We start from the raw sequence: 26262 nt of genomic DNA on the forward strand, positions 1-26262 counted from the left end.
GTTTGAGAGTTTCTCAACTCGTTCCGGAGCTTTGAAGTTTTTGATTGTGACATCTCCGAGACATTAGATCTGCTTTGTTGAAGATGGACAGTAATTCTGTGTGTGCTAGGGATAAGCTTCTCCACATCGATATCCATATAGATGAAAATGAACCTCAAAGAGGCATCCTGGACCTCCTCAGCAGACTCCGTCCTCACTGGAAGGCGCAGGACATTCAGATGAAGGCAAGTGAATGTCTCAATGCAGGGTTATCAGTATGTGCACTTACCCTGAAAAAAAAAAAGGATGTGATGTCACGTTTCTGATGCAGGTAATAAATAAATATTGATCATAGCGATCAAGAACTGTGAACAGCATATAAAAGTGATGCTACAGTTTGTAGTTTGGTAGTGTGATGTACTAAAAATGTTGATGAAACACCCTACAATAATAACTTCTTCATTTCCAAATACAGTGCAGCAGTGTTTCTATTGGCCGACAGAGCACATTCGATCAAATCTGAACAAAGGTGACATATGAAACCACACAAGCCGGCAGGACATCGCACTGAAATAGGAAACTTGACAGGCTTTAATAGAGGTGAATGAGAAACGGAATGAATGTTCGTACACTAGAGATGTAACGTGAACGTACCTTAACCCCTCCGTTCATGTAAATGCATAATGAACAATGAGTGGGCATGTGTGATGATTCTAGACATAAAAAATTTTGTTGGGAGCTTGTAAAGAAAATTGATGGTTGTGTCCAAATACAACAGTTTTCTGGCAAATTTTAGACATACAGAGACACGTGGAATGGTTGGGATCCATTAGTAATACTTCATTTGGATCATCCAATATCTTTACACATACTACTACATATGAGGTTATAATAAGTTCATGAAAGTGTCACTTTCATTTGCTGCATCTCTACAGACTGTGTAATGCTAGCTATATCGAATGTCGCATTATTGAGTTGCATGAAAATCAGTGGACATGACAATAACATCGCTGCTTCATGAATGTCACTTTGACAATCATGGTTACTCAATATTAATGTGCTTATAAGCTTTTGAGTGTGACCTGACAGTTTTGTATCTCCAGACAAAAATGGCAGCTGTCAGGACGGAAGATAAAAGAGAAGAAAAAATGATTTTGCCCTACATTCACTTCCATAAGGCAGCCAAGTTGTTTAAATGTAGTATTATGATGTGGTAGTTGTGTTCATAGGCGATATAAAACAGACACTGTTTCACTCATTGTGTTACAGCTGTGCAGTTCAATGACCACTCGTTCTATATTTTTTTTATTGTCAACAAATCTCATGCAGAGCCAACATAGGTATAAGATATATTAGACTTTGTATGCACACACAATGCTTGAAAGTAGATCCATTCATCATTGGTTTCGCTCTGCACATGAGATTTGTTGGCGATAAGAAAAATATAGAAAATTGTCACCTATAACTTATTTGCTTTCTACTGATTTGTGAACAGACTCTTGAGGTAGTGACCTGCAGGTGTTGACTCACCACAAGTGTTTATGGTGACAGATTGAGTAAACCTCTTTTCAGGACTGTGTGGGAACGTGCACAGACCCCGTTTGATTGACATCTTTCTAACTCTCTTTGCACCTATTAGCACAAATTACTCCTTTATGATTGGCTGTGCACAAATTCACTTGCCCTTTTGCATCGCAGCAAGGCCAGGGGAAAATGTTTAAATTGAAAAGAGGCAACAAGTAGCAGGTTTGATGCATATTAGCTATGTTCAAACAGTAGCATGTGGTAGATGTAGGAGCTTGTGGAGAATAAATTGTACCATGGCATACCAGAAAAAAGTGTAGGTCAACATACTGAACATGTTAAATCACTGTAGGTTAGGATCTACGCAGTCTGTGCATTCAAGACAAACTTAAAACTAAACTAATACAAGACCAATTTTCATGTAGGCTCAGCCAAGCAAGGTTGTACCCACTTTAGGGAAAGAGGACTGAAGATTTTAATAAATTCTCAGCACAGGTCTGCTAAATTTCAACTTAAAAGAACTCTGAGAACAGAGACAGAATTATACAGACAAAAACCAGCAGAAAAAGCCAAGGTAACCAGACAACAAAAGTAGACTTATTTATTTTTTTAACCCTGGGAACAGATGCGTAGTGTTGGCTGAACATCAAGTCTGAACAAGATAATCCCGTTTTGGTCCCATGTGCAAACACAAGGTCCAATCTTTCAGAGAAATAGGGTTTATGTTTGTTAGGTGACAGCACGTTGGGTGGGTGACCTCTCAATCTACACCAGGTCCAGTAATGTACACAAAGGAGTAGATGTTTCCTCTCAGCCCTCAGATCCCAACAGCCCCTTTAATGATGTATTGGGTTCATCTTTTTGGAATATACAGAGTGTACAGGCGAAGGACAGATTCCTCCTGTCACACCTGCGCAGGAAGGTTGTCACATCCTATTTAACTTGTATGTAAAGAGAGTTTTCCTTTAAAGCTGCTTTCACTTATATTCATCTCTACTGTATCTATTTTGTTTATATGATTTCCTGTGTGTCTTTTAATTCTGTTTCATGACAAACGAAACAAAATGAATAGAAGTTCATACACAGAGGCAGTTTGAGTACTATGATACACACACGTTTGGGTTTAAGGATGATAGAAGTAAATAAAATCAAAAGCATGTATTAGCATGAATCACTTGTTTAGGAAGTGCTGTTCATGGTGACTTTTTATGTTTTTAAATGACAATGAATAAACTATATCGACTAAAACACAAGAAAACTTGACCAGCTGTCATGTAAGGCTAATATAATACATATCGGAGACAAAAGGCTTTTGATGACAATGTCCAAGGCAGAGGAACAGTCCCGTCCACTGTATAAATACTTCATCAGATGTCAAGGTGGGCATGTTTGTTCACTTTCCATCTAGATGAAAAAACTGTGTTCTGTGCAGATCCCATCTGACGCTCAGAAAATGCCTTGGAGACTGTGGCAGTGAATGAGAGACTTTGAGAAACCACTGAATGACAACAAATGTCCGATGAGGCCTTTGCAGGCAAACAGTGGTCGCTGTGGTATTGTTGTGTACACATGCAGTACACGCAGTTCAGCCTGTGCTGGAAGTGTGATCTTTAACGTCAACAAGTTCAGGTTGTAGCTCTACAGATGTTCAGCAGCATATCTGTCATTTATCTACTGCTTCATGTACTGTATGCATATTGTCTGTTTCTCTGTCTGGCTGTTTTTATTGTGCTTTCATCAATGTTTTGTTTATTGCAACAGTTTGAGATCATAATTTTATTGTATGCGGAGCAATAGAGTCTTATCACTGTTATTCTTTTCTGTGCTTTCAGTCCAGTTTTATTTATATAACATCTGCAGTCCTGTTTATGAAGTGTTAATCCTTTATGTCTGTTCACTTTGATGTCAGATTATCCAGTCAAAGGGGATTTCTGACGCTATAAAGGATTAAAAGCGGATGCTTATGCAAAGTTCTTCTGTTTCTTCTCAAGTATAAAAATCAGTAATTGCTGGTTAATGATCTCTCTGTGTTTGTAGTTTTCACTTTTTGCACAATGCTGTGTCTTTAATGGGTGGTTGGTGAAAAATTTTCAGTAAATGAGCCATAACAGCGGTAAATTAGTGGCCTGTAAATTGATATGGTAGCAAAAGTTGTAATCCAGAGTGCTGAAACCAAACATATGGCATATTGCCATTGCCTTTATTTACCTTCTAAAGCCCAGAGTGCAGCCATGTTTAGTGTGAAATGTCCAAGATTGTTATGGATAAACAGTAACTCAAGGAGTGTTAAATTTAACCTGTTATACAAACTAAAATGGCTAAAACAATCTGTAATTCCACTGTCCATGTATCAGTAAACTCATAAACACTATCATAAAAAAAATTCCCCTTATTTACAAGAGGTTTTCATCGTCACAGTGTTATCATTGATATCTGTAATTACAATGTTCTTAGAAAGTCAGCATTGGTGTACATATTATAGACTCGATGAAGACTAATACTACAGTATGTTGAAAGTTTATGGTATAATAAAAGAAAAAAGGTTTTGATGTTTCAAGGTGTAACAGCTATGTATTAACCTCCCCAACAAAACAGAAAAAAGTCCTAGAAAATCAGATACATTTGGGCAATCTAAGCTAGGCTACTTAGCGTTCAGCAGGACTAATTTTACATTTTTTCTTCATAATGATTTGATTTAACTACTGCTTTATTTACGAGGCATGACAAACTCAATTACTAAGATGTTGGAGCATCAAAAACAACTAGCGGTAACTAGCTGGCGAGCATTCAGTGCTGTTTGGTTTTTACCTCAGAAAATTATACAATTCTATGGCATAATCATTTTTATATATCAAAAAGTCAGATTCAGTTTTTGCCAAATCTGAAATTACCTTGTTTTGGCAGTGCAGTATTAATAAGGAACAGTGGTTTTACCTGCAAAATCCAGGCTGTAAGTATTTTTCTGTATTCACTTCCAGACATTCACAGAAGGCATCACCAACCAGCTGCTTGGCTGTTATGTAGGCTCTCTTCAGGAGCCTGGCTGTGTTCTGGTGCGACTGTATGGAAGAATGACGGAGCTTTATGTGAACCGGGACCGGGAGGTGGAGATGTTCCAGGTCTTCCACACCCACAGCTGTGGTCCGGAGATATACTGCAGCTTCCAGAATGGCATCTGTTATGAGTTTGTCAGAGGAACAGTGCTGGATGATGAGCTCCTCCGACAACCCTCCATATACAGGTCTCTGCTAGAACAACTGTTGCAGTTTGATTTGTTTAAATTTATTTTGTAAAGTTGCTTTTACTCAGGGAAGGCGTGATGAGCATGTGTATGCTTTTTAGGGAATATCCTGGTTCACATTCCCACAGTTACATGTTCACAGCTGGAAACTAACCAGTGCAACAACCAGCCAAGAACAGCTGAACTCCAGTCTAATTATCTAGTCATGAACAAGTCATACCAAAGTTTAAGCAAATTTCCAGAATGCATCGTTAAAGAGTTAAATCTGACACAAGTCATGGTAACATCTGAAACTTTTCAAGAACTGTCTGAGTCACTCTGGGATCATATTTTATATTCATTTTTATATATTTAGGAAACCACTTTTTTGCTGAAATAAAAAAAAGAAATCAGTTATCACAAACCCTAAAAATTCATTTATACTATTTCTTTAAGTAACTGTTGTGTGAATAGTAATGATAATAATAATAACAATAATAATAATAATAATAATAATAATAATAATAATAATAATAATAATAATAATAATAATAATAATAACAATGAATTTAACTTCCCATTAATTACTGTGGTAAACTGCAAAATTCAAAAAAATGCCAAAATTTCAAATGTTAAGATAAATTCATGACATCTAACACATGTCCTTTGTCTGCCAAATTATTCTCACATGAACAGGTAAATATTGGCTTTACTGTAGATATAAACAAACATTAACAGTAACAGCAATTACAGTCAGACAAAAGTAAATCATATTGCATCTATTGTTAATTATTATGTTTACCAGTTACTATAACAAAGTGCATTTAGACCATCTTTGTAGTGTTTACAGTGTATCAAGCACAAAAATGGAAACACGTTTTATTGTTGTTCAAATTAACAAATTAGTTGAGGGATAATCCTCAATTTTAAATCTTAATTGTTGAACTAAACAAAGTAAAACTGATGACACCACATGATGATGTAATATTAAGAGTGGCAAATGCTGTTATTATTACATCATTACAGTATATAAAAACAATATGTTTAGTGAGAGATACAGCATGGATAGTGAATGTAAGTATGTGATATAACATTGTGGAATTTATTATATTATTAGGTGTATTTATTTGAAATATTAGTTTAGTTAAACCCTAATATAGCAGTTAAATTACCACAGGCCTCATATAGATTGCATTGAGCATAAACGTCATACAATGCCATCAATATCTTACAAAAGTGGCTACTCAGTAGACAAACTGTATCAGTTCAGCATGAACCTTGAATTCTTTTTTTTTCTTTGTTTTCTCAGAAAACAGTTATGTTTGAGGTCATATAAAGATGTTTGTTATTTAAGCATTTCAACTGGGCTGATGCAGACTTTCTTGTCAATAATTTCAGATGAGTCATGTTTCATTTTGAGAAATGTTAGGTAGTCATGCCCCCTGTTCTATCCATCATTCTCATGATAACAGGCCATCATCATTATTCTCACCACAGGACAGTAGGACACTACACAGCCAGCTAAGGCCGAACAGCAAAGGCAACAAAGGACATCAATCACCTTGCTCTCCCTGATACCCTCTGTGGGGAATACCCAGAAAACTTTATGTCATCACTAAGATGCCTCAAGAGTGAGCACTCAGGTGGTCAAAAGGTCACAAATGCAACAAGGCTCATTTTTTGAAAAGAAGAACAAGATAACAGCGCTAAATGGAAAGGGAGTCATGTTTCTTCTCTGATAATGGTTGTTTGTGTAATAACAGCGTCAGCCAGGCTCATCTGAGAAAATGTTTTCTCTCTGCAGATTGATCGCAGCAGAGATGGGGAGAATCCACTCGATCCAGCCAAAATGTGGTCAGCCTGTTGAACCTCTGCTCTGGACAAAAATGTCTCACTTTCTCAAACTGGTGCAGAATGATATCAACAGCAGCCCGGTCGAGCAGCGGTGCACAAAAAGGTACAAATGAAAAAAATCATCTCAATGTGATGTTTTATTTAGATTTCATACAGTAACGTCACAAGCACATTTGCTGTCTGAATACCAGCACATTCATTAATACATTCACATTACAACCCTTTAGCCTTTAACAGTTGGCTACAAGCAAGTTGGGACTATTTGTCTTGCTCAAGAGCACCTCAGTAGTAGACTCATTAAGCCAGATTACATGTTGTGAGCTCAGTTATTTTTTAATGTGATTTAAAACACTAACAACCAATCAACAAAACAGTGCATGATAGACAAGTGTTTAGTTTATGATCTGACTTGAGCATAATCCTGCAACTGTACTGCTTATTTATCACCTCAGATTTATTCAGTGTCTGAGTTTGTAGGTTAAAGGAATAGTTCAACATTTTTGGAAATATGCTAATTCACTGTCTTGCTAAAAGTTAGATGAGAACATCTATTCTATTCTCTTGTATTTCAGTTAAATGTAAGGCTACAGCCAGCAGCTGGTTAGCTTAGCTTAGCATAAAGCCTGGAAACAGGGGGAAAAAGCTAGCTTGGCCCTGTTAAAAGGTACCAAAATCTGCCTGCCATAACTCTCTAAAACTCATGAATAAATATGTTATACGTTGTTTATTTAATCCGTACAAGAACAGCAGTGTAAAAATGACAAGTTGCAGTTTTACAGGGGGGTTATGTGTCTGACTATTTCTTGGCTGGGAGCAATACATTACTCTGCTGGTTGCCTGCCAACCTCACTGTGACAACCATAGGCTGTAGTGAAAACAAGACTCCCGCTAAGCTATGCTAAGCTACGCTAAGCTACGCTAACTGGCTGTTGGCACTTGAGTTAACCAGAAAGGCACATCAGTCAACCAAAGGGGCATTTTATGGGAACTTGGGCCAATCAGCACTTGTCTGGAATTTTTTTCCCATGTTTTTTTCAGTTTTACAATCAGTTTGACAAGCAAATATCAACAACCTGACATGTGTAGAAAGGTTAATGTTAGAGTAAGAGAGGAGTGCTGTCAATCATCTACTGTACTGAAAATTAAATCTGTTATAAACAAATTCCCACTGAGCCGGTGTTGCAAGGTAGATTTTTGCAGTCAGCCCTTTGATAGAAAACAGCAGCATTTTTCACTCCTTTATCTTTTAGGCAGCAGCACTTCCACTGATGCCTTATCATTTTCTCACATGCCAAATGTACATTTCTCAAACCTGCTCACAGCGCTCCTCCTCTCACACACATTGCCTTTAAAATAACCGTCTCCGTGCTTGATTTGCGTTGCCACATTCACCTCTCTCTCGCCGTGTGGATGGAGGTTGTCACTGTGAGCCGTCATTGGTCAGAGGGACGAGGCGGAGGAGTGGCCTCCGTGGCAATGACGTTGTATTATCTATGACAGGGGTCACAGAATGAGAGGTGAGAGGGGCCTTCCAGACACTACAAAGAAACAGACACTCTGCCACGAGCTTCCTGCAGAGCTCTCCCTTATCGGTCAAACGTTCAAGCTTGTTTATGTTTGCAGCGAAGGGGTCGGAAGTCCAAGCAAACTGAAAGCTGGAAGGTCCTGAGTTTCTTTTTTTTTGAACAAACTAGAGTTTCTTCTTTTTGAGTTTTAGCAAGTGAGTGAGGCAATTAGTACTGGAGTGAGTCATCCATAAAAGAGAGGGACTGTGGAGGAGCTGGTCTTTTATGATAAGAAGTAGTTTCAGCTTCCTGGATTCAGAGAGACAAAAGTCTCTCAGAGATCTAAGATAAAGCCAGTGCAGCTAAATGTCTTTATCCTCAGGAGGGCAACACACAGGCAGCTATTGTCATCCTCAGTCAGTATTTTCTACTTCATCTATTTTTATTATAGACAGGATCTTTTGTGTGTGTGTTTTCTGTGGAACTAAGCAAAGCTTTTTTTTTCTTTTTGTTGGTTATATGATAGACAATATCAATTAAAGATAATTTTGTGTTTTTAGCAAGTATAACCATAATTGAGTAAAACCACAGCCATATCAGTTTAGTTTCATCTTTGGTTTTGACATTTTAAACTTCCTTCCTTCATTCAATTTAATTTTAATTTCATGTCCAACATTTGATTTGTTGGAAGTCAAACACAAAGCGGAGCACAGGGAAGTAAATGTTCAGTGTCTCAGATAGATTAGGAAGAGATGAAGAGATTTATTTTATTAATCAGGGATTCTTTTTCAGCTTCAGATTAACACTGAACTTTCAGAACAATGTATAAATATTATAAACTCTCAATTTGTACAGTGTGCTATTTTGCACACAATGTGACACCGATCTGACGTGATACAAGTAAATGAATGAATCTGGAATATTTATTTGGGATACATATTGTCATATGCATCTACAGGAGCAAACTGCACCACATTTAGAGGCCCAATAGATGGTGCTATACTGTGAGACATTTGTGTGAGAGCTGTTTAACACAGTCCACTGCTGCTCAAATACAGAAAGAACAACTATAAATAATATGGGTGGAAAAAAAATCAATAATAAGGATATAATTATAATAAAGAGTGCTGGAAAAACACTATAAAGTGATGCACCTTATGTTTAGTGCATGTCTGTTTGCATATTCGCTGGTCTCTGGATGCTGCATGTGCATGTATACACACACACACACAAACACACACACACATAAACACACACACACACACTGAGAAGCAGAGACAGAGCAGACCAAGAATGAAAAAAAAAAAAAAAAAAACAGGCATCAGAGAAACTTTTGTACTTGAGAATGTATGAGTGGTGGTATGAATGTGATCTTCAGAGGAAATGGTAAAAGAAAGGCAGAGAGAGCAGGAAGAGGCTGCACCTGCAGAGGAGGTCTTCAGCTCTCAAGCCACCCGCTGTGCACAGAGAGAGAGACAGATAGAGAGAGGAAGAAGAGAGAGAGAGAGAGAGAAAGGGGGAAAGAGGGAGCGAAAAAGGGGCTGCAGCAGCTGCAAGGTTCGCAGAGAGAGAGAGAGAGAGAGAGAGAGAGAGAGAGACAGTCCACAGTAGAAGTTAGAGATGGGAAAGAAAAGCAATGGAAAGCAAGAGTGCAACCTCCTCTTCTCCCAAAGGCCCCCTGCTACGTCTCCCATATGCACTCCAACGAATCGCATAAAACTGCAAAAAGGAAAAAGAAAAAAAAAAGAAAAGATCAGCAGTGCTCGGCTGGTGTTTGAAATCATATGTAAATAAGGCACATTGATAATGAAGCGCCAGAGGAGGAAATTCCACTAATTACCTTACAGAGACTTGACAGGGAGCAGGAGGCGACAGTACTTGACGTACTGTTTTTCATGAAAAGGATAGAAAAGAGAGGAAAAGATCTGATGGCAAGACGACAGGTTTCCATTTAAAGTCAATGGAAGTCTTTCATTTAGCTTTTGACTCAGAGTAATCGTTGGTTTCTATGATAAAGTCAGTTTGTTAAGTTAAAGAAACGGATGGGTTGAAAAGGAATCAGGGTGATTCACCATTCAACTATGTATTTTAATTCATATTAGGAGAGGAGACAGATAAATTTAGCATGTCAGGGTCGATTTTAAATGACAAAGATTTCAAATATTCAAGTACATTCAACTATATAGGCCTAGTTTGAAATTAAAATGTACAATATTTTCACAATTTTCAGTTTACAGCATGAGTGGAATAACTTTTCGTAGTTAATTTAACAAATATTAAAAGTCAAGCAGGAAAAAACTAATTTTTTATTTCTCAGGTACACTGATTGAATAAAAACAAGTTGACACCTTCATGTAAACTATCAATTTATCCTTCCTCAATCTGCCTTTCCACAGCAGGAAGGGGGACTAAGTGAATGGACTAGAGGAAGATAATATACAAAAATGACTTGGCATGTTGTTGAGGATGTGTAGGAGTACTTGTATAAGGCAGCAGAGCCTCTGTGTCACGACTATAAACAAGGCTCTGCTCTTCTGCTTTTATTGTGCGTTCCAAACAGGCCTCACTAAATTATGTCTACAAGTGTGTATAATACCGGAGCATCTGTTTGTTCCCCTTCGAATAAATAGGTAGAGTTTAAATTACACTGTTTAAATTACCCTCTTGTCGTGGCCTGAAGACTGAAAAGAGAACACGAAAATTAATTAGGAGACAGATGCTTGCGCAGCATTTCTTCCAGGTGCATTTTGCACTGATGTCCAAGGACATTAGTGCCTTCTTTGATAGATCGAGTAATCAACAGAGTGAAAACAAGGCATGTAACCTCTCGACGAGGCTCTCAGAAAGGCTTCAGTTTACAAACATGTTGTTCCAAGAGAAGAAAAGTGTGGAGTTCATAACAAAGTTGCCCATAAATCTTCCATATCTGTACTCTTTCTGACAACGTCTGTGTGCAATAAAAGTCGTATTCTCCTTTCGTTTACTTAGATCGAATTTAGATTTTTTTTTTTTTCTCTTAGCTGTCCCACAGGCATAGTTTATCTAAAATGTTTATCTTTTTTGTGAAAGGTTCAAAAAGGCTCAAAAGCTAAAAAGACAAAGCTATTTTTCATAGCCAGAAATTCTAACTTATGCACATCATCCTCTGAATTAATCGTAATAAGTCTGTGTTTTTTCTTTTTTACTGTTTTTTCCACATGGTGGACGAGCCTGTGACACAGCATTTATAGTAGACAGCAGGGCACTAACACTGCTGAAATGCAGACAAATAAAATTCTTTTTGTGTTACCAGTTCTTAAAGGCAGGTGAGTCATTATGCGTAAGAGGAAATTCTGGCATAGGTGGAGCCTTTCAAAGAACATTTGTAGCAAAAAAACACTTAACATTGATGCATACTTACAAATTGTGTGTTTATTTGTTTCTATTAATGGTTAAATCTTACAGTAATGCTTAATAAATGAATAGGAACCAGTTTTAATGCATAAATAAGACTGGCTAGCGTGTCATTAATCAGGAAGGATGTCCCATACTGTGGGAGAAAGACTGTAGATCATACAAAACAATACTTTTTTAAAGCATAAAAGCTTCATATACAAAAAAAAGCTAAAGTTGGCAGAGGGTGTGCACCAACCAAAGGAATAATTCAGTTAAATGTGGAAACCTAAAACTCTTTTTATATTAGATGCATTTAATTAATTAATTCCTTATTGTAAAATGTGCCTTTTGTTGCAAAGTTGTACCAATAACAATTAAACTGCATCATATTAGAACTGAAGGACATGATACACTGTCTTAGATATTTTATGATTATAAAATTGGTAATGAGATGAAAGCAGTTTATCCATTTCTCCCCCGTAGATCGACTCTTTACTTAAATGAAACCACAGTATCATTATGGTGTCTGTGTCGGCTTCATCGTTAATGTGGTGTGAGCGATTTATTGATGACTATAGGGTGCTGAACTTGGGCCACCAATGTGTCCAATTCATTTGTGCAGCTACAGTATAAATCAAAGACACTCATCTTTCATGAGACATTCCTCCAAATGTTAGAGTGTAAATCTTGTCTTCTTCATCACCAAATAAAAAAAAAGTGATTTAAGTGGTTTTTGCCTCTTGCAGTTCTGTGTCTCTACAAGAGTTGCCGAGCTTTGAGACTTTGTCAGTTGAAATAGAGTCACTGAAACGACACCTCTCGAAGATTGACTCGCCAACTGTCCTCTGTCACAATGACCTTCTCACAAAAAACATCATCTACAACCACAAAGAGGGTGAGGAATATCCTGCACAGGCTTCACATCACTTATTCTGGGAAACATAATAGATGTAATAATGAAATAAGTTGGTTTATGAATTCTTTTTTACGTGGGCATTTGGCAGATTTCCATCAATCAGAAGCAATAAAATGACTGAAGCTAATGTTACGATAAATACATTTGTTTCTTTTCAATAGTATGAAATGTAAGTTACAATCTTTGTTCTACTGAAAATGCTTCCTCGCTTTATTAAACATCTTAGCTCATCTGTATTTGATAGAAAATTTCACATATTTCACAAGGATGTCCAGTGACTCAGTCTAAAGAAACTCATTGTTCCTTTGACTCCCACAAGGTTCTGCACTTTCAATAAAGGAGGGAGCATTGTCAGTTATACACCTATATGATGTGTCCGTCATGTTGTCTTGGTAACCGCTGCTGCTTTGCCTCTCCTCCGTCAGGAATGGTGAAATTCATTGACTATGAGTACGCCGATTACAACTACCAGGCCTTCGATATTGGCAATCACTTCAACGAATTTGCTGGTAGGTCCGTGTTGTGATGAAAAGAAGTTCAATTTGCTTTCAAATCTTTTTCACGGCCAGAACATTTAAGGTTGTCTAATGTAGAATATTGAATGTAGTAAATGGTGCACCGTATATACAATACAGCATGTGATATGCAGAATCATTGTCCAGTTTTGTGCTGTCTCTTTGACTATGATATTGTTTTATCTTTCTGCCATTATGTACCATGAAACTATGTACTTCTACTGATGCTGCCAAGACAAATTGCTGTATACAGTATTCTGCTCGGTAATAAAAGTGCCTTTGATGTACCAGCTGTGTCACAGCAAGGCCTGACAGGGTTAATTTGAGCATTTGTGGAACAATCATCAATTTAACACTTTCAGATTGTTTTGAAGAACCATATCATGTCAGCTTTCAAGTCAAAACGTGGCAACACCAAACGATTGTAACAGAAGTAATCTGTAAAAATTAGCTATGTTGTGCAAATCTGGTCCAACCCCAGAAAATTGATCATGATGCCAAATTATGGCTGGAATGAGCCTAAATGTCATGAACAAAAATGTTTATGTGTTAACTTTTTTCTGAGTGACAAGATTTTAATCTCTTGTTCCATTTTCTCATTTTGCTCTGAAGCAAAAGACTGTACGCTTTGGATTTTTTTAAAAAAAATTCAAATTAAGCTGTGAGCTTCAAAGCTAATTAGAATTTTGACATGTGTGCACTTCACACTGTCATCCTTTTGCATGCTTCTTGCATCTTGTATTGTGAGTGTTTGAATATATGTGTTTGCAACATCATACAGGGGGGAAACAATTAAATATTCCTTCCAGTCAAACATTTAAAAAAAATTCTGTGTGAAATAATAATTTGTGTCTGATATGTTTTTTCCACAAAAAAAGTAAATTTAACTAATTAAGAATTATTCAAATGACATCCGCTCATTCTCCCTCATTGAAAAATTGAACTATTAAGTTTAACTGCTGGACACAACAAGTCTCCTACTTCACTGAAAAGTCCATTCTCAATATATGTGCACTGGATGTTTCAAGTTTCCACATCACACTTGTGCAAGTTGCATACTGGACAACGACTAGTAGCACATACACATGTTAAACTCAGATTTAAAGGATAGGTTCACAATTTTTCAAGTCTGTCTTTAAGCAATTGACAGGTGCCCATGTGAACGCCGAAAGAGGTTTTTGCTCGCTGTAATCATTCCTCCTTTTCATACTGACCATTAAAAGGCCCCTTCCTATTGTGCTTTCAATATAAGTGATGGGGGACAAAATGCAGAGTCCTCGTTCTGTGTGAAAATGTGTTCAAAAATTAATCTGAGGCTAATATAAGGCTTCAGCTGTCAAAATTGTTCAAATAAAGTGGATATATGGTTACAGCCTTTTTAGTACAATTTTCCCTCCTTTTGTTGCTATCCTTTCACCACAGCTCAACAGGGAAACACAATGAGGGAATTTTGTACTAAAAAGACATAAACTTGGAAGATAAACATTGACCAATCAAAGTCAAAACGAGGACTGTGGATTTCGTCTGCCATCACTTACATTGAAAGCACAACGGGAATGAATCTTATAGTAGCCAGAACGAACAGGAAGAATGATTACAGTGAGCAAAACCTCTGTCAGTGCTCATATGGAGACCTGATAATTGTTTTAAGACAGACTTGGAAAATTGTGAACTTATCCTTCAGGGTGAGCACAGAGAAACTTTTCCTTCTTAAGCAGATGAATGTGAAAACGTAATTCTAGTGTCAAACATCCAAGTGAAGTAACAATAAGCAAAACACATTTTTGAGTGCAGGAGATTTGACTAAAGAGTTGTTTCTCCACTCACAACAGATGTGGCTCTGAGGCAATTCTTCAATACTAACAGTTAGTCAGCTAGTCAATTTAGTTGACAGTAGACTCACATGCATGTGTGTGTTGTGTGTTCAAGGTGTGAATGATGTTGACTACAGCCTCTATCCCAGCCGTGAGCTGCAGAGAGACTGGCTGACAGCCTATCTGGAGAGTTACAAGCACAGCACTGGACGTGAGGTCACTGTTACAGAGGCAGAAGTTTCACAACTCTACATACAAGTCTGCAAATTCTCACTGGTAAGTGTCTGCTCCCACCGACTTTGTTGAAATGTTGAAATATGTCATTATGTACTGCCTCAACATTTTGGAAAGACTCTACAAAGTGACAAATCTCTCATCAGTTATTTCCTTTTTTTTAAGTTCTGCTCTTGGAAGGACTCAAATATCTCAATATTATGAGATTAGTGTGGGCATTGCAACAATATCCATATGTGTGCAGACCTCTAAAATGGCAGGGAGGCAACACCTCACCATCACATTTTAACAATTTACTTTTCCAGCACCCTGAAAAAAAAAAAAAGAACCCTCTCCCCAAAGAAAACCAAACCCGATCCACAGCTGACCCACCACTGTTCAAAGTTTGATGGACTCCATCTGAGTTGATTAGAAACTGCCGCAGGGAAAAATGAGAGACAGCAGCCAAAATTATTTTTCTTATGACCACAATTTTCATTCTTTGGTGGCTCAAGTGGTGCTGGGCTATCTGTCTAAAAGTGCTTTCATAGCTCAACACAATATGCAGAATTGTCCTACCAATTTTGGGGGTTGGTGTGAATGTCTCTTGAAATAGCCCAGAAATGATGAGGAAGCATATTACTTTTTAAAATAACTTGTGTCTGGGCCAAAAAAACGGAGGGGGAGAAGCGGAGGGGGAAAAAGAAATACAGCCTGGAATGGAGTGAGAGAAGTGATAACATCATGTTGATTGAAATCAGATTTTCTATGACAAACTGAGGAGGATTCTTGACACGAGGGAAGTGGGAGAAATTGATCACTGACGCTTAACAAGCCAAGTTTCCAACTCGACTCATTTTGACGAGCTGTGTGTCAGACTGAAGGATACTGGGCCTGTTAATTGAGAAAATCACACAGAAATGGGTTTACTTTCCCTTAATTCAGAGGAAGTTAGCCAGCACATTTCTGTTTAAAAATATTCACAAGTAGAAACATTTTGCCCACTATATGACGTGTTTATCTCACTTACTTAATTAACTTGTATCTTCTATTAAAACCCCCAATTCACCAATTAATACTAACAATTTTCATTACTTGTGATCCGTCATGTGTGGGAGCCCTGGGACAAGAGGGTAAAAAAAATAAGATTGTTCTATTTGTTGATCTTCTACGCTCTTCTACGCTGAAACAGTTAGTCGATTAATTGATCAGTCGATTGACAGAAAGTTAATCGTTTGATGGAGAAAACAAACAATTTGCTTAAATTTTGATAGGCTGAAATTTTATAGACTAAATGATTTATTATCTGTTCTACCAGAACTGGCACAATGAAAGATCCGCACAATTTCTGACCATTTAAAGATATTATATAAATGTATGTTCCAGTCGGATGAAGACGATAAGTAAGTAAAAGTAAGTAAATTGTCATACATCACATCTGTTTAAACCAGATGTTATAGTTGATTATGTGCAACTGGCTTTGGAAAATTTTCAAAATGATAATTATCAATTCAGTCTGTGCCTTTTCACTATTAATATATTTGTGTATTTTAGTTTTTTTTTTTTTTCATTTCTATGAATTGGAATGAAATTGAATTTGATCCTTTTGTATCACTTGGTAATTGCTTGGAATAATCAAATTACATTGAATTCACACTATACTTAAGAATACAGATGAATAGTCGAAACTCAGGAAGCGAGGAAACCAGTCTGCGCTTGAAGGAAGCTGTGCAGCTCCGCTGTGTGGCATCGACAAAGTCTGGCCGGTTGCCAGAGCTCTGTGGCGTGAAGCTGCCTCTTTTGAATCTTAATCCTTGGCAAAGCGTGCCAAGACGCAGTGGGGTCTTTACGACTCGTCCCCTCCTCCGTAGGGATCCCCCGTGATGTCGAGGCTAAAGCCTGCGGCTCTGTGATGTCACTCTCCCCACACGTCTCTCATCTCCGTTTTTCTCAATGGCTCCCTGTCACTGAGGGTCTCTGCTTAGTGTTAAACTAATGCTCTCTTAATGGAGAGCCATTATTAATCATAATGGAAATGTGCTCAATCTCTCTCCAACTAAAGACAGAGATTAGAGATGAAAATCCACCAGGGAGGGGGAAAAAGCCAAGAGAAAACCGCACATTGCTCTTCAAGTATTTCATTCCACCCTTTATTTGATTATCAAATAAAAATGTGATTATATCACTGGGCCACAGAACAGAGGCCTGTCTGGATCTTATTAGGACTTGCTATTAGTGGTCCTACCATGAAGATTTACAATAAGGGTGGAGAACAACAGAAATTTATGGAGGCATGGAAGTCTGCAAGCCTAAGTGAGCAAAGCCATTAAGGAGGGAACCATTCAATACAGAGGTTTGTCATTCTGACTGAGCAGCGTGCAACTGGCATGCAGCAGCAGCAGCAGCAGCAGCAGCAGCAGCAGCAGCAGCAGCAGTTATGGGAGCAGTTATAACACGACAACTGGAGGTCACTGAAGTGTATTTTTACAGTTCTGCTCTATGCCACGGGGAAATGTAGCAAAACATTTAAAAAAAAAAGTTGGTGAAAACATACAGCACCTGTGATATTTCATTGAAAAAAAAAATCAGCAAGTTTACAAACACCACAAATATGATCCAGATTTTTATACTTATGCTTTTAAAAAACATATCCCAGTCCTTTAGGGAGTGTCATGTACTGGCTGCAGGCAGTTAATGAGTCTGTCATTCAATTGGATGGCTCCGATTCAGACGCTGTCAACAAGCATCTGCCCTGCTGGAGAGTTCTTGAGCAAGATGCTGACATCTGACCCAGCTGTGACCTCCTTGCAGGGGGGCCAGAAGAGAAGTGTGCTTTTGAAGCTTTAGTTGGATCATCAAAAGCCTGTCTGAGATTATGAGATAGTATTGCACGGTAGTCACACATTCTTGCTGCCAATCCTTGACTTTATTATTGCTTGACATTTGACCAGTTGACTCTGCTTCGTGGTGACTGCTGTTTTTGTTTGTTTGTTTTGTTTGTTTGTCACTGTTTCGTACTGTACCGTCTCTGCCACGTCGTCACTGTTTGTCTATCATGTATTGTCTTATATGTCCTGTTTGTATGTTCTTTTTACTATGCTCGCCCCAGGAATTGTGCCTCAGGGATAAATAAAGATGTTTTAATTGAATTGAACAACAGAAAACATTAAGTATTGAACTGACCGTGCAGGCCCATAACATTACACTGCTGTAGTTTTAAAGAATCAAATATAGATAGATACACAATTGAATGCATACTACATTCTGCATATCTAAGAGTTTATATTACTGCTAACAGTTTTTCCGTCTGTTTTCAGTATTTTACTGCATCGTGTTGAAATGAACTTGAGTAACTAGAGTTAGGTAATCCAATTCATCAGATATGAAGTCCACTGTTGTTTTCTTTTACGCCATTGTTCTGCAGAATTCAATTTGTTTTTCAAATTTATTACTTATGTAAGCACGTTAGTCTGCAACTCTGACTACAATAAAAGCAGCCGTGACGTCCACTGTTATGGATTACCCCATGCAAGTTTGAAGTCCGTTCAAGGTCAAGAGTTTTCCTTTTGTAACGAAATTGATGGAAATGAATGGCTGCCTGGAGGGTTGGAAACTAATAAATAGTCAAATCTGAGATTCTACAACATGCTTTGAAAACTATTCAGCAGTAAATTGGCTAAAACATGAAAACTTCTGTTATGTTCCTTATTTTTTTTTTTTTCTCCTCCTCCGCCAGGCTTCAAACTTCTTCTGGGGTCTCTGGGCCATCCTGCAGTCACGATACTCCTCGATTGACTTTGACTTCCAAAGGTTTGTGTTTCTGATGAGGGCAACTTAAAGGTCCCAGGAAAAAAAGAAAGAAAAATGGCTTTTCCATGTGATTACCTTGTGTCCGCAGTTGGAAGTGTGTGTCTGGGTGTCACTTTGTATAAACAGTGTTGCAGTTTCTCATAGCGCTGTGGTTGTGACTTTTTGTCCGTCGAATGCCACACAAAATTGGCCAGGTTGAAAATTTTCGAGGTTCAATTCGACGTGCTCCTGACATTAAGCACCGCCTTAACATTAACAACATCTTAAGGGCTGTTTAATGTAAAAACACATGAAAACCACAAAGAAAATTATGACTTCAGTGTACTTTCATGGGACCACCTTATTACTTAACATCATCATACATCACTTCAATATACACAAATGGAAAAGTATATTCAGCACATTGAATTCAGGCACTCAGTATTTTATTGCAATGTTTAGACAAACAGGAGCTTCATTAGGATTGCCTGACAAAGAATTTGTTGGCAAAGAAACTGCAATAGAGGACCGTGAAGTTGAACCCAATGTGTGGAAATATTTCATTTTTTTCCACCGGTACTTCAAGACTTTGTGTATCCAGAATCTGGCATAAAATGGGTGGGACACTTCTTCTACTCCTCTTGTCACTTCTAAACTCAGACAAAATATTTACACATGAAATTCTTTGCCTTTCTTCACTTTTAAACCACACATCATGAAAAGATGAAAGCTTTCACAAAGACTCTCCAAAAGCTCAAAAGTAATTTCTTTCCATTTTAAGTGTATTATGATCCACGTAAGGACTAGTTATCTTTAAACAAGTCCAGGAGACATTCCTCACTACCAGCAACCAGACAATAAAGTTCAGGAGGGCAAAATGTTTCCCTCCACCCCCACTTTTTCCTCCTTTCTCCCTTCTCTGTGTGCCCCACACCCGCCACAGTTGTGATCGTGATCCTAATCACTATTGACATACGGCACCCTCCCCTCTGTGTGGCTTTCTGTGCCCGCTTGCTAGATCAGCGACAGGGCCCCCGCCTCATTTCGATCTGGACCTCGGAGGAAATGTGATCCAGAGGGGTGCTGAGGCACAGAGGCACTATTGTTCCAGTGCCGTCGGTCCTCCCTTACATATATGTCTCTCATCCCTGGCTGGGCCACATGCGCCTGCTAGACGTCTGCTCTTCTAAGCCGCCGGCTGAGGTTGTCCTAAAGTGCATGATGAGGGTCGGGTTACCTTTCTTTAACTGGAGGGTTGAACTGGAATGAGCTCAGAGAGCAACAGTAACGATGAGGAACCAGGTCTAATGTTTGAAGGCATCGCTACCTTCCTAACCTCTGTCGCCCCAACATGCACACTTTGACACACACACACATAGATACCCTTAATCTCCCTGCCACCACTATTTTCAGGATTCTTGATTGTCCGTGCTATAAAGAAGGAGTCGATGGTGATGGTCAAGCTTGTCTTTGCTTTCATCTGTTCAGTTAAATACACCGAACACATGCAGCAGTAACAGCAGATAACCTTATGAGGCTGTCCTTGACATTAAATAGCTTAAAGCAACCAACATTTAGATTCAATAGTAAAGCAATAATGTGATATTTTGATTTTGCTGTGAAAGGTCTCACAGAGGAAGTTGCATTGGATGTATAAAGGCCTCACAACAGCATTGAAAATTGATAAATGGCAGTTAGCAAGCTTGTTGGCGTTGGACACCTTTTTCCCTCTTCAATGGAATTGATTGTTAGGTGAAATGATGTTCAATGCTGAGAACAAAATGTCAAGGGTGAGTGAATGGAGCAGTGCAGAGGAATTAGAAAATGGCTTGAGGAGCTATTGTGACTGACTAGTTCTAGCATGTCCCAGCAAGTGTGCTATGAGTAGTTCACTAACTATCCCTAATAGTAATCTGATGTCTGGTGTGTGTTAAGCCATCTGATATTACAACACTACGGTGGTATTGTGGCAGCTAATGTGTTAGCAAACAATTGCCTACTTACTCATAGTCCAATACTCACTCTCTGTTTGGTTTCCCAACAACTCCGGACACAAATATCTGGCTCTCTGGCAGATACAGTAGCTACTCAACTTTCTTCATCTAGCCAGTTTTCTGTCTTCAATTTGTTGTTGGGCAGGTAGCACATGGTGGGATTGTCAAAGCCTAACTGCTAAAATAAAAAAATAAAAACAACTGCTTGCTACTGCTGGAAAACTGGGTTGAGAGCGGTGAGACTGAAACATAGTTAATGAACTGTAAAACCCAAAAAATCATCTTAAAGACACTAAAAAAGCTGGTTTATAATTCTCTGTGGCTTAATCATGGCGCAAGACCTTTTCACATTAAACACAGTCTTTTAATTTAAGAAATAATGAGTAACACAGCTTTAACCATAATTTACTTATCATGACCCAACTTTTTCCTAAGCTTAACAAAACCGGTTCAGTTGCATAAACATGAGAGAAAAACACACAGCGCGCTGCTGCTTTATGATAAACAAGTTCTGTTAAGGAAAGAGATAGGAAGTTACAGTGAAACCCAGAGAGAAAGTGTGTATGTGTATGTGTGTGTGTGTGTGGGTGTGTATGTGGGTGTGCGTGTGTGTGTGTGTATGTTTCCTCCCACTGTTATCCTCCTGAGCCAAATCTCCACCGACTTCCCAACGAGTGACAGGCGTCGCCCAGGCCTTGTGCTTTAACCAAGGCCAGATGTAGATGTGACAATAGGGAGCCACAAGGGGAATGCAAACCCGCCCTCCCTCTACCGTCCATATTTACTTTCCTTATATGATTTTATTCATGTGTTGAAAGTGTCTGCGAGTCAGCGGTTTAGATTTGTGGACGTGTTGGCAAGGCGAGCCATTATTTGACAAAGACATTATTATGAGGAAATGAACAAGGAGGAGGCCCACTGTTTGGAATAGCCTGACTGCAAAATTGAGGGAATTGTGCACAAAAGCACATTGTGAAATGGAATACCTGCTTTGGAGGGAGTTCATTTTCCCCTACTTCTGCTAAATAGAAAAACGTCTCAGTTTCATCTCTGATGATGATAAATGTTAAGCACGCTAGTTTTAGGTGTCGGCCTTAATAAAAATAGGGATGAATGGGATCGTCTGTAAAGGTTACTGTTCCTTTAAATGGGTATACTCAAATATAATTCTACTCATGAAGGGTGTTTGTGTGTGTGGTGTGAAGGATAATTAGATTAGCAGAGCAAAATGGAATAACCACTGATTGTTTCTTGTTTTTTGACACTGAAGCTCTTTTCACTTATTACTTTAACAAACTGATTGTCCATTTAAATACTTTGAGCTTTGAGAAGTAGTGTTTGTGTCATTATACTTACTGTGTGTGAAGGCATGTCATTGATAGTACAATACTGCTTAAAAGTACATCTATATATTTAAAAGTATGATCTTTTACTGTAAATGTTATGGATCAACATTTGGGATCATTCTGCTTTCTTAAGCTTCTTCACAGTTTTTCCAAGTCTGTCTTAAAACAATAATCAGGTGCCCATATGAACACAGAAACATGCCCACTATGAATCATTCCTCCTGTTCATACTGACAAATTACAATCAAAAGATCCCCTCCGAATGTGCTTATAATGTAAGTGATGAGAGACAAAATCCACAGTCCTCGTTTTAAAATGTAGTTTATCTTAAGTTAATGTGAGACTTCATCTGTCTGCGTTAGTCAAACAATGTGGATATCCAGAGTTACAGTTTATTTTAGTAATCATTTCTGTCTTCGCATCTTGACAGACAGTGTTTTCAATTTCAGCTGCAGTGGGAGGATAGCAACAAAAAGAGACTAAAGAGGCTTTAACTTTTAAAGATATCTACTTGATTTGAATAATTTGAACAGCTGAAGCTCGTTATTAGCTTCAAATAAACGTTCAAATACATTGGCTGTGGATTTTGTCCCTCATCACATACATTGAAAGTAGATTATGAGGGGATCTCTTAATATCCAGTATGAATAGGATGAATGATTACAGAAAAGAAAATATGTGTCAATATTTGTTTGGGCTCCTGACTGTTGTTTTAAGACAGACTTGAAAAATTGTGAACTTATCCTTTAAGGATAAAAACCTTACCTTGATGTTAACCTGCAAGCCAGCACCACACAAGAAAATACATACATTTATCTGTCACAAATCTAGACCATATCTCACAAACTCCAAGGTTCAAATCTACTTCTACTTAAACTATACCATAGGTTTAGAATGAAACATGCAGGATTGGAAGATTGTCATGGAGAAATTTGATGTTTGCAGCTGGACAGCCACTATATTTTTCCAGTTTGAAAATCAGACTCAAATATTACATTCAGTGACCACCAGGTTTTGCTTTCATCCAATCAGGCTTCATGTTGCTGTCTGAGTGAATGAGAGAACTGTCAATCATTAACAGTAGCATGCAACTCAAAAGGATTCTGTGCGCCCAGAGAAAACGCCTGTTGAGCCTCGCCAAACCACAATGAGAGATGTGAAGATTGTCCGCTGGCTCTGCCAAGCAAACGCAAAACCCATTTATCCCTCCAAATTTTTATTAATGATTTTGCAGCTGCACCACCTGACTATCAGCAGCAATAAGCTACAGGTGTGTATTTCTGTATCTAAAAGTGCCCCTTTAGCGAAGCAAAGGAACAACTAAAAAGAAGAATTGCAAAAGATCAGACGACCGAAGCCAAACTCTGACACAGTAATTAGAGAGCAGTTTTACCCGGAGATACAGGTGGGGGAACAGAGTGATGCAATACAAGTAACTAAAAGGCATGTGTTTGAATTATCTTTTTGTCCCACCGGGCAATAAGAGAGAGAAAACTGATTTGGCATTGAGGAGTTCAGTGAAAGCATTGATTAAAGGACAAACTCTTCTCTGTGCCTCCATTTTCTGTGCTTTTGAAATTTCACTTAATTTCAAATATCGTATAATGGACAAGGGCAACGGTGTACTCAGACATCAGATTTACTGAAGTGTTTGATAATATGGTCTGAACAAATACAAAACCACTTTACTTGCAGTTAATTTCTGAAATGCATTCAAGCTTTGGCACAGCTTCCAGACTCAGTGAATAGAGACTTGATGCTATATTGTTATGCAAGTTTTGCAAACAAAAATATAGTGCTCACCTTTAGCTATAAGGAGACCTGCAGCGTGACCTATAGGGAACACTAGAAAAACACAATATTGTACAATATATTAACTTCCATCTGATGAGTCTATACCTCTAAGATTATTTCAAGGTATTTGTGCCTTTCATCTTTTATATTATGCACAATGAGTGTGAGATATAGAGTGAATAGTTTGGAAACTATTGAAGCTCTTGATAAGAAAGACAAGACTTGACTAGAAATGTCTTCTAGTAATTTAAATATTTGCAACAAACATTAAATACAGACCAGATATATATATATATATATGTATATATATATATTTATTGCTATGTATTTTGCATGCAAGGTTATCATAGTGTGACATTATGCAATTTACAAAGACTAGGAAACATCAGTTTACCATCTTTACCATGCACCTATACATTCATGGACAGGTTTTTAGTTCAATGCAGAGGAAGTTCTCAGTTCATTTTCATAACATTATATAATGAAATTACACTGCAGAAGTCTGAAAATCAAATCTCGCACAAGAGAAGATGAAAGGTTATTGAATTATCAGACTGAAACTCTTTTGCTCAAATTACATTTATTTTGCCCAAACCTGGTCAAGCTAAGTGGTAATTGAGTTACATCATATTTTCATTCATTGTTGTGTACTTCTTATATGATGAATACACATAGTCGCATGCCTCAGATCGAACAATTTTACTTTTGTGTCTTCCACAGGTGCCCGTGTCTCCTGTACACAACAACCTGACAAAGAAGCCATTTTCAAAACATCTGCGGACATCACATTTGTGTGCTATTTTTAACACAACAAACATAATGACAAAAGTACAGGCCACTCTAATAAAATATAGATTTTCTGAGGACAGATGTCTATGAAAGTAACCTTAAATGTCCCTCTGCTCAAAGGAAGTCACAGAGGCAGAAAATTACACTTTAAAAATACATTCACGTAATTGTTTGTTTGTCTAAAACCAATAGAAAAGACAAAGGAAGGACTAGGAAAGTTATTTTATATGCAACAAATGTCTTGGGACAGATTTGAACTCATTACAGTACATTGTGATCATGCCCCCTAAACATTCAGGCCACTAGGATGCAGCAAACAGTGCACTCTTTAACAGCAATTTGGGTTGTAGATAGTACTGTAGATAAAAATTACAGTATTTATTGGGTGCTTTGTAGAAAAATCTTATGTTGTCTGATGTTTTCTATCCTCTGCTCCCTTCCTAGATACGCCATGGCACGACTCAACTACTACTTTGAGAAGAAAGAAGAATATTTTGCACTAAAAATGAGCTAGAAATGGAGAAAACTAGCCATACCCTGCTCTGTGAGCCCAAGAGCGATGTGAGCCATGTCCTTTTTTTTTGTCGCATCTTACAACACTACATAAACCCACTGTGGAAATGAGGGCATAGAATGAGCTTATAAATGTGTTCCCCATTGTTTGTTATTTCAGGCTGTAGTGTGAGTTAATGTGTTTTGCTATCACTGTGATTTTTAAAATATTTGTTTTACCACAGTCAGTATGCCGATAAGCGTATTTGGCAAATTGAGATGAAGTTCATGCCAGAAACACATTAATTGTTCCCACATTTAGCCGAGTCGCATGAAGCCACAAAAACTGAGCTTGATCATAAAACCCATAAGAGGGTTACTTGCAGGCTTATTCAGTGTGCACCACAGTTCTGATGGAAAACAAGTCCCCATTTCAACTCATTTACTGTACCAAGTAGTGCATTATTTCAATTCTTTGCCCCTTTGTAGGACTATGTTGCTTTGTATATACCTTGCAAGATGTTCACTAGCCATACAGTAAACTGTAAATTTTAAATTTTATGTCAATTTAAATTTTAATTTAATCATGAAACAGTCACTTTATATTATTTCAGGATTTTTCTTTAATTTGGGGATGTTACACATTGTAAAAAAGTCAATCAGAACTGCAAATGGAGTCAGCCATTAGTCTCTGTTGTTGCAGTGTACTGCCTAGAAATCATTGTAAAAAGAGTCTGCAACAGACTCTGTTTATTGTCATAACAAGGAAAAGAAAGCAACAACTTATATAATTAATAATGGCAAAGTTTGATCTGTGTTAATTGGTAATTTGTGTCTTGCCAGCATCACAACAATACCGCTTTCACATCTAAATTATACGAGCTCATTATTCATTTCATTAGCTGTGGTTGTTTTTTTTCACGTCATCACACCTCTATGAAAAAGTTTCCACTTAGGAGCGAATGTAACTACTGTTACATACTTTATCAAAATGTTTGTGCAGTTTAGTGTTTATTCTTCATGACTTTTTACACTACACCCTACAACCTTTTAAGATGTTATTATCATGTGCATCCTTGGAAGTGTGATGTAGTCCGTTAACTTGTCAATGTCCCAAATGTTCATTGAATCAGTAACCTGTTG

General features: G+C 37.9%; 1 protein-coding gene across 1 annotated transcript; it reads left to right on the forward strand.

Annotated features, from left to right (window-relative positions):
• Positions 1-83: 83 nt before the first annotated feature.
• On the forward strand, positions 84-25141 carry zgc:113516 (uncharacterized protein LOC541449 homolog). The gene is made up of 8 exons (XM_042412593.1): positions 84-224; positions 4482-4744; positions 6528-6668; positions 12204-12352; positions 12799-12882; positions 14818-14978; positions 18652-18725; positions 25072-25141. The coding sequence occupies exons 1-8, from the start codon at positions 84-86 to the stop codon at positions 25139-25141; spliced, it is 1083 nt and encodes a 360-aa protein (XP_042268527.1).
• The last annotated feature ends 1121 nt before the right edge of the window (positions 25142-26262 follow it).

This window comes from Thunnus maccoyii, chromosome 5 (assembly GCF_910596095.1).
Source record: "Thunnus maccoyii chromosome 5, fThuMac1.1, whole genome shotgun sequence".
NCBI classification, from domain to species: Eukaryota; Metazoa; Chordata; class Actinopteri; order Scombriformes; family Scombridae; genus Thunnus; species Thunnus maccoyii.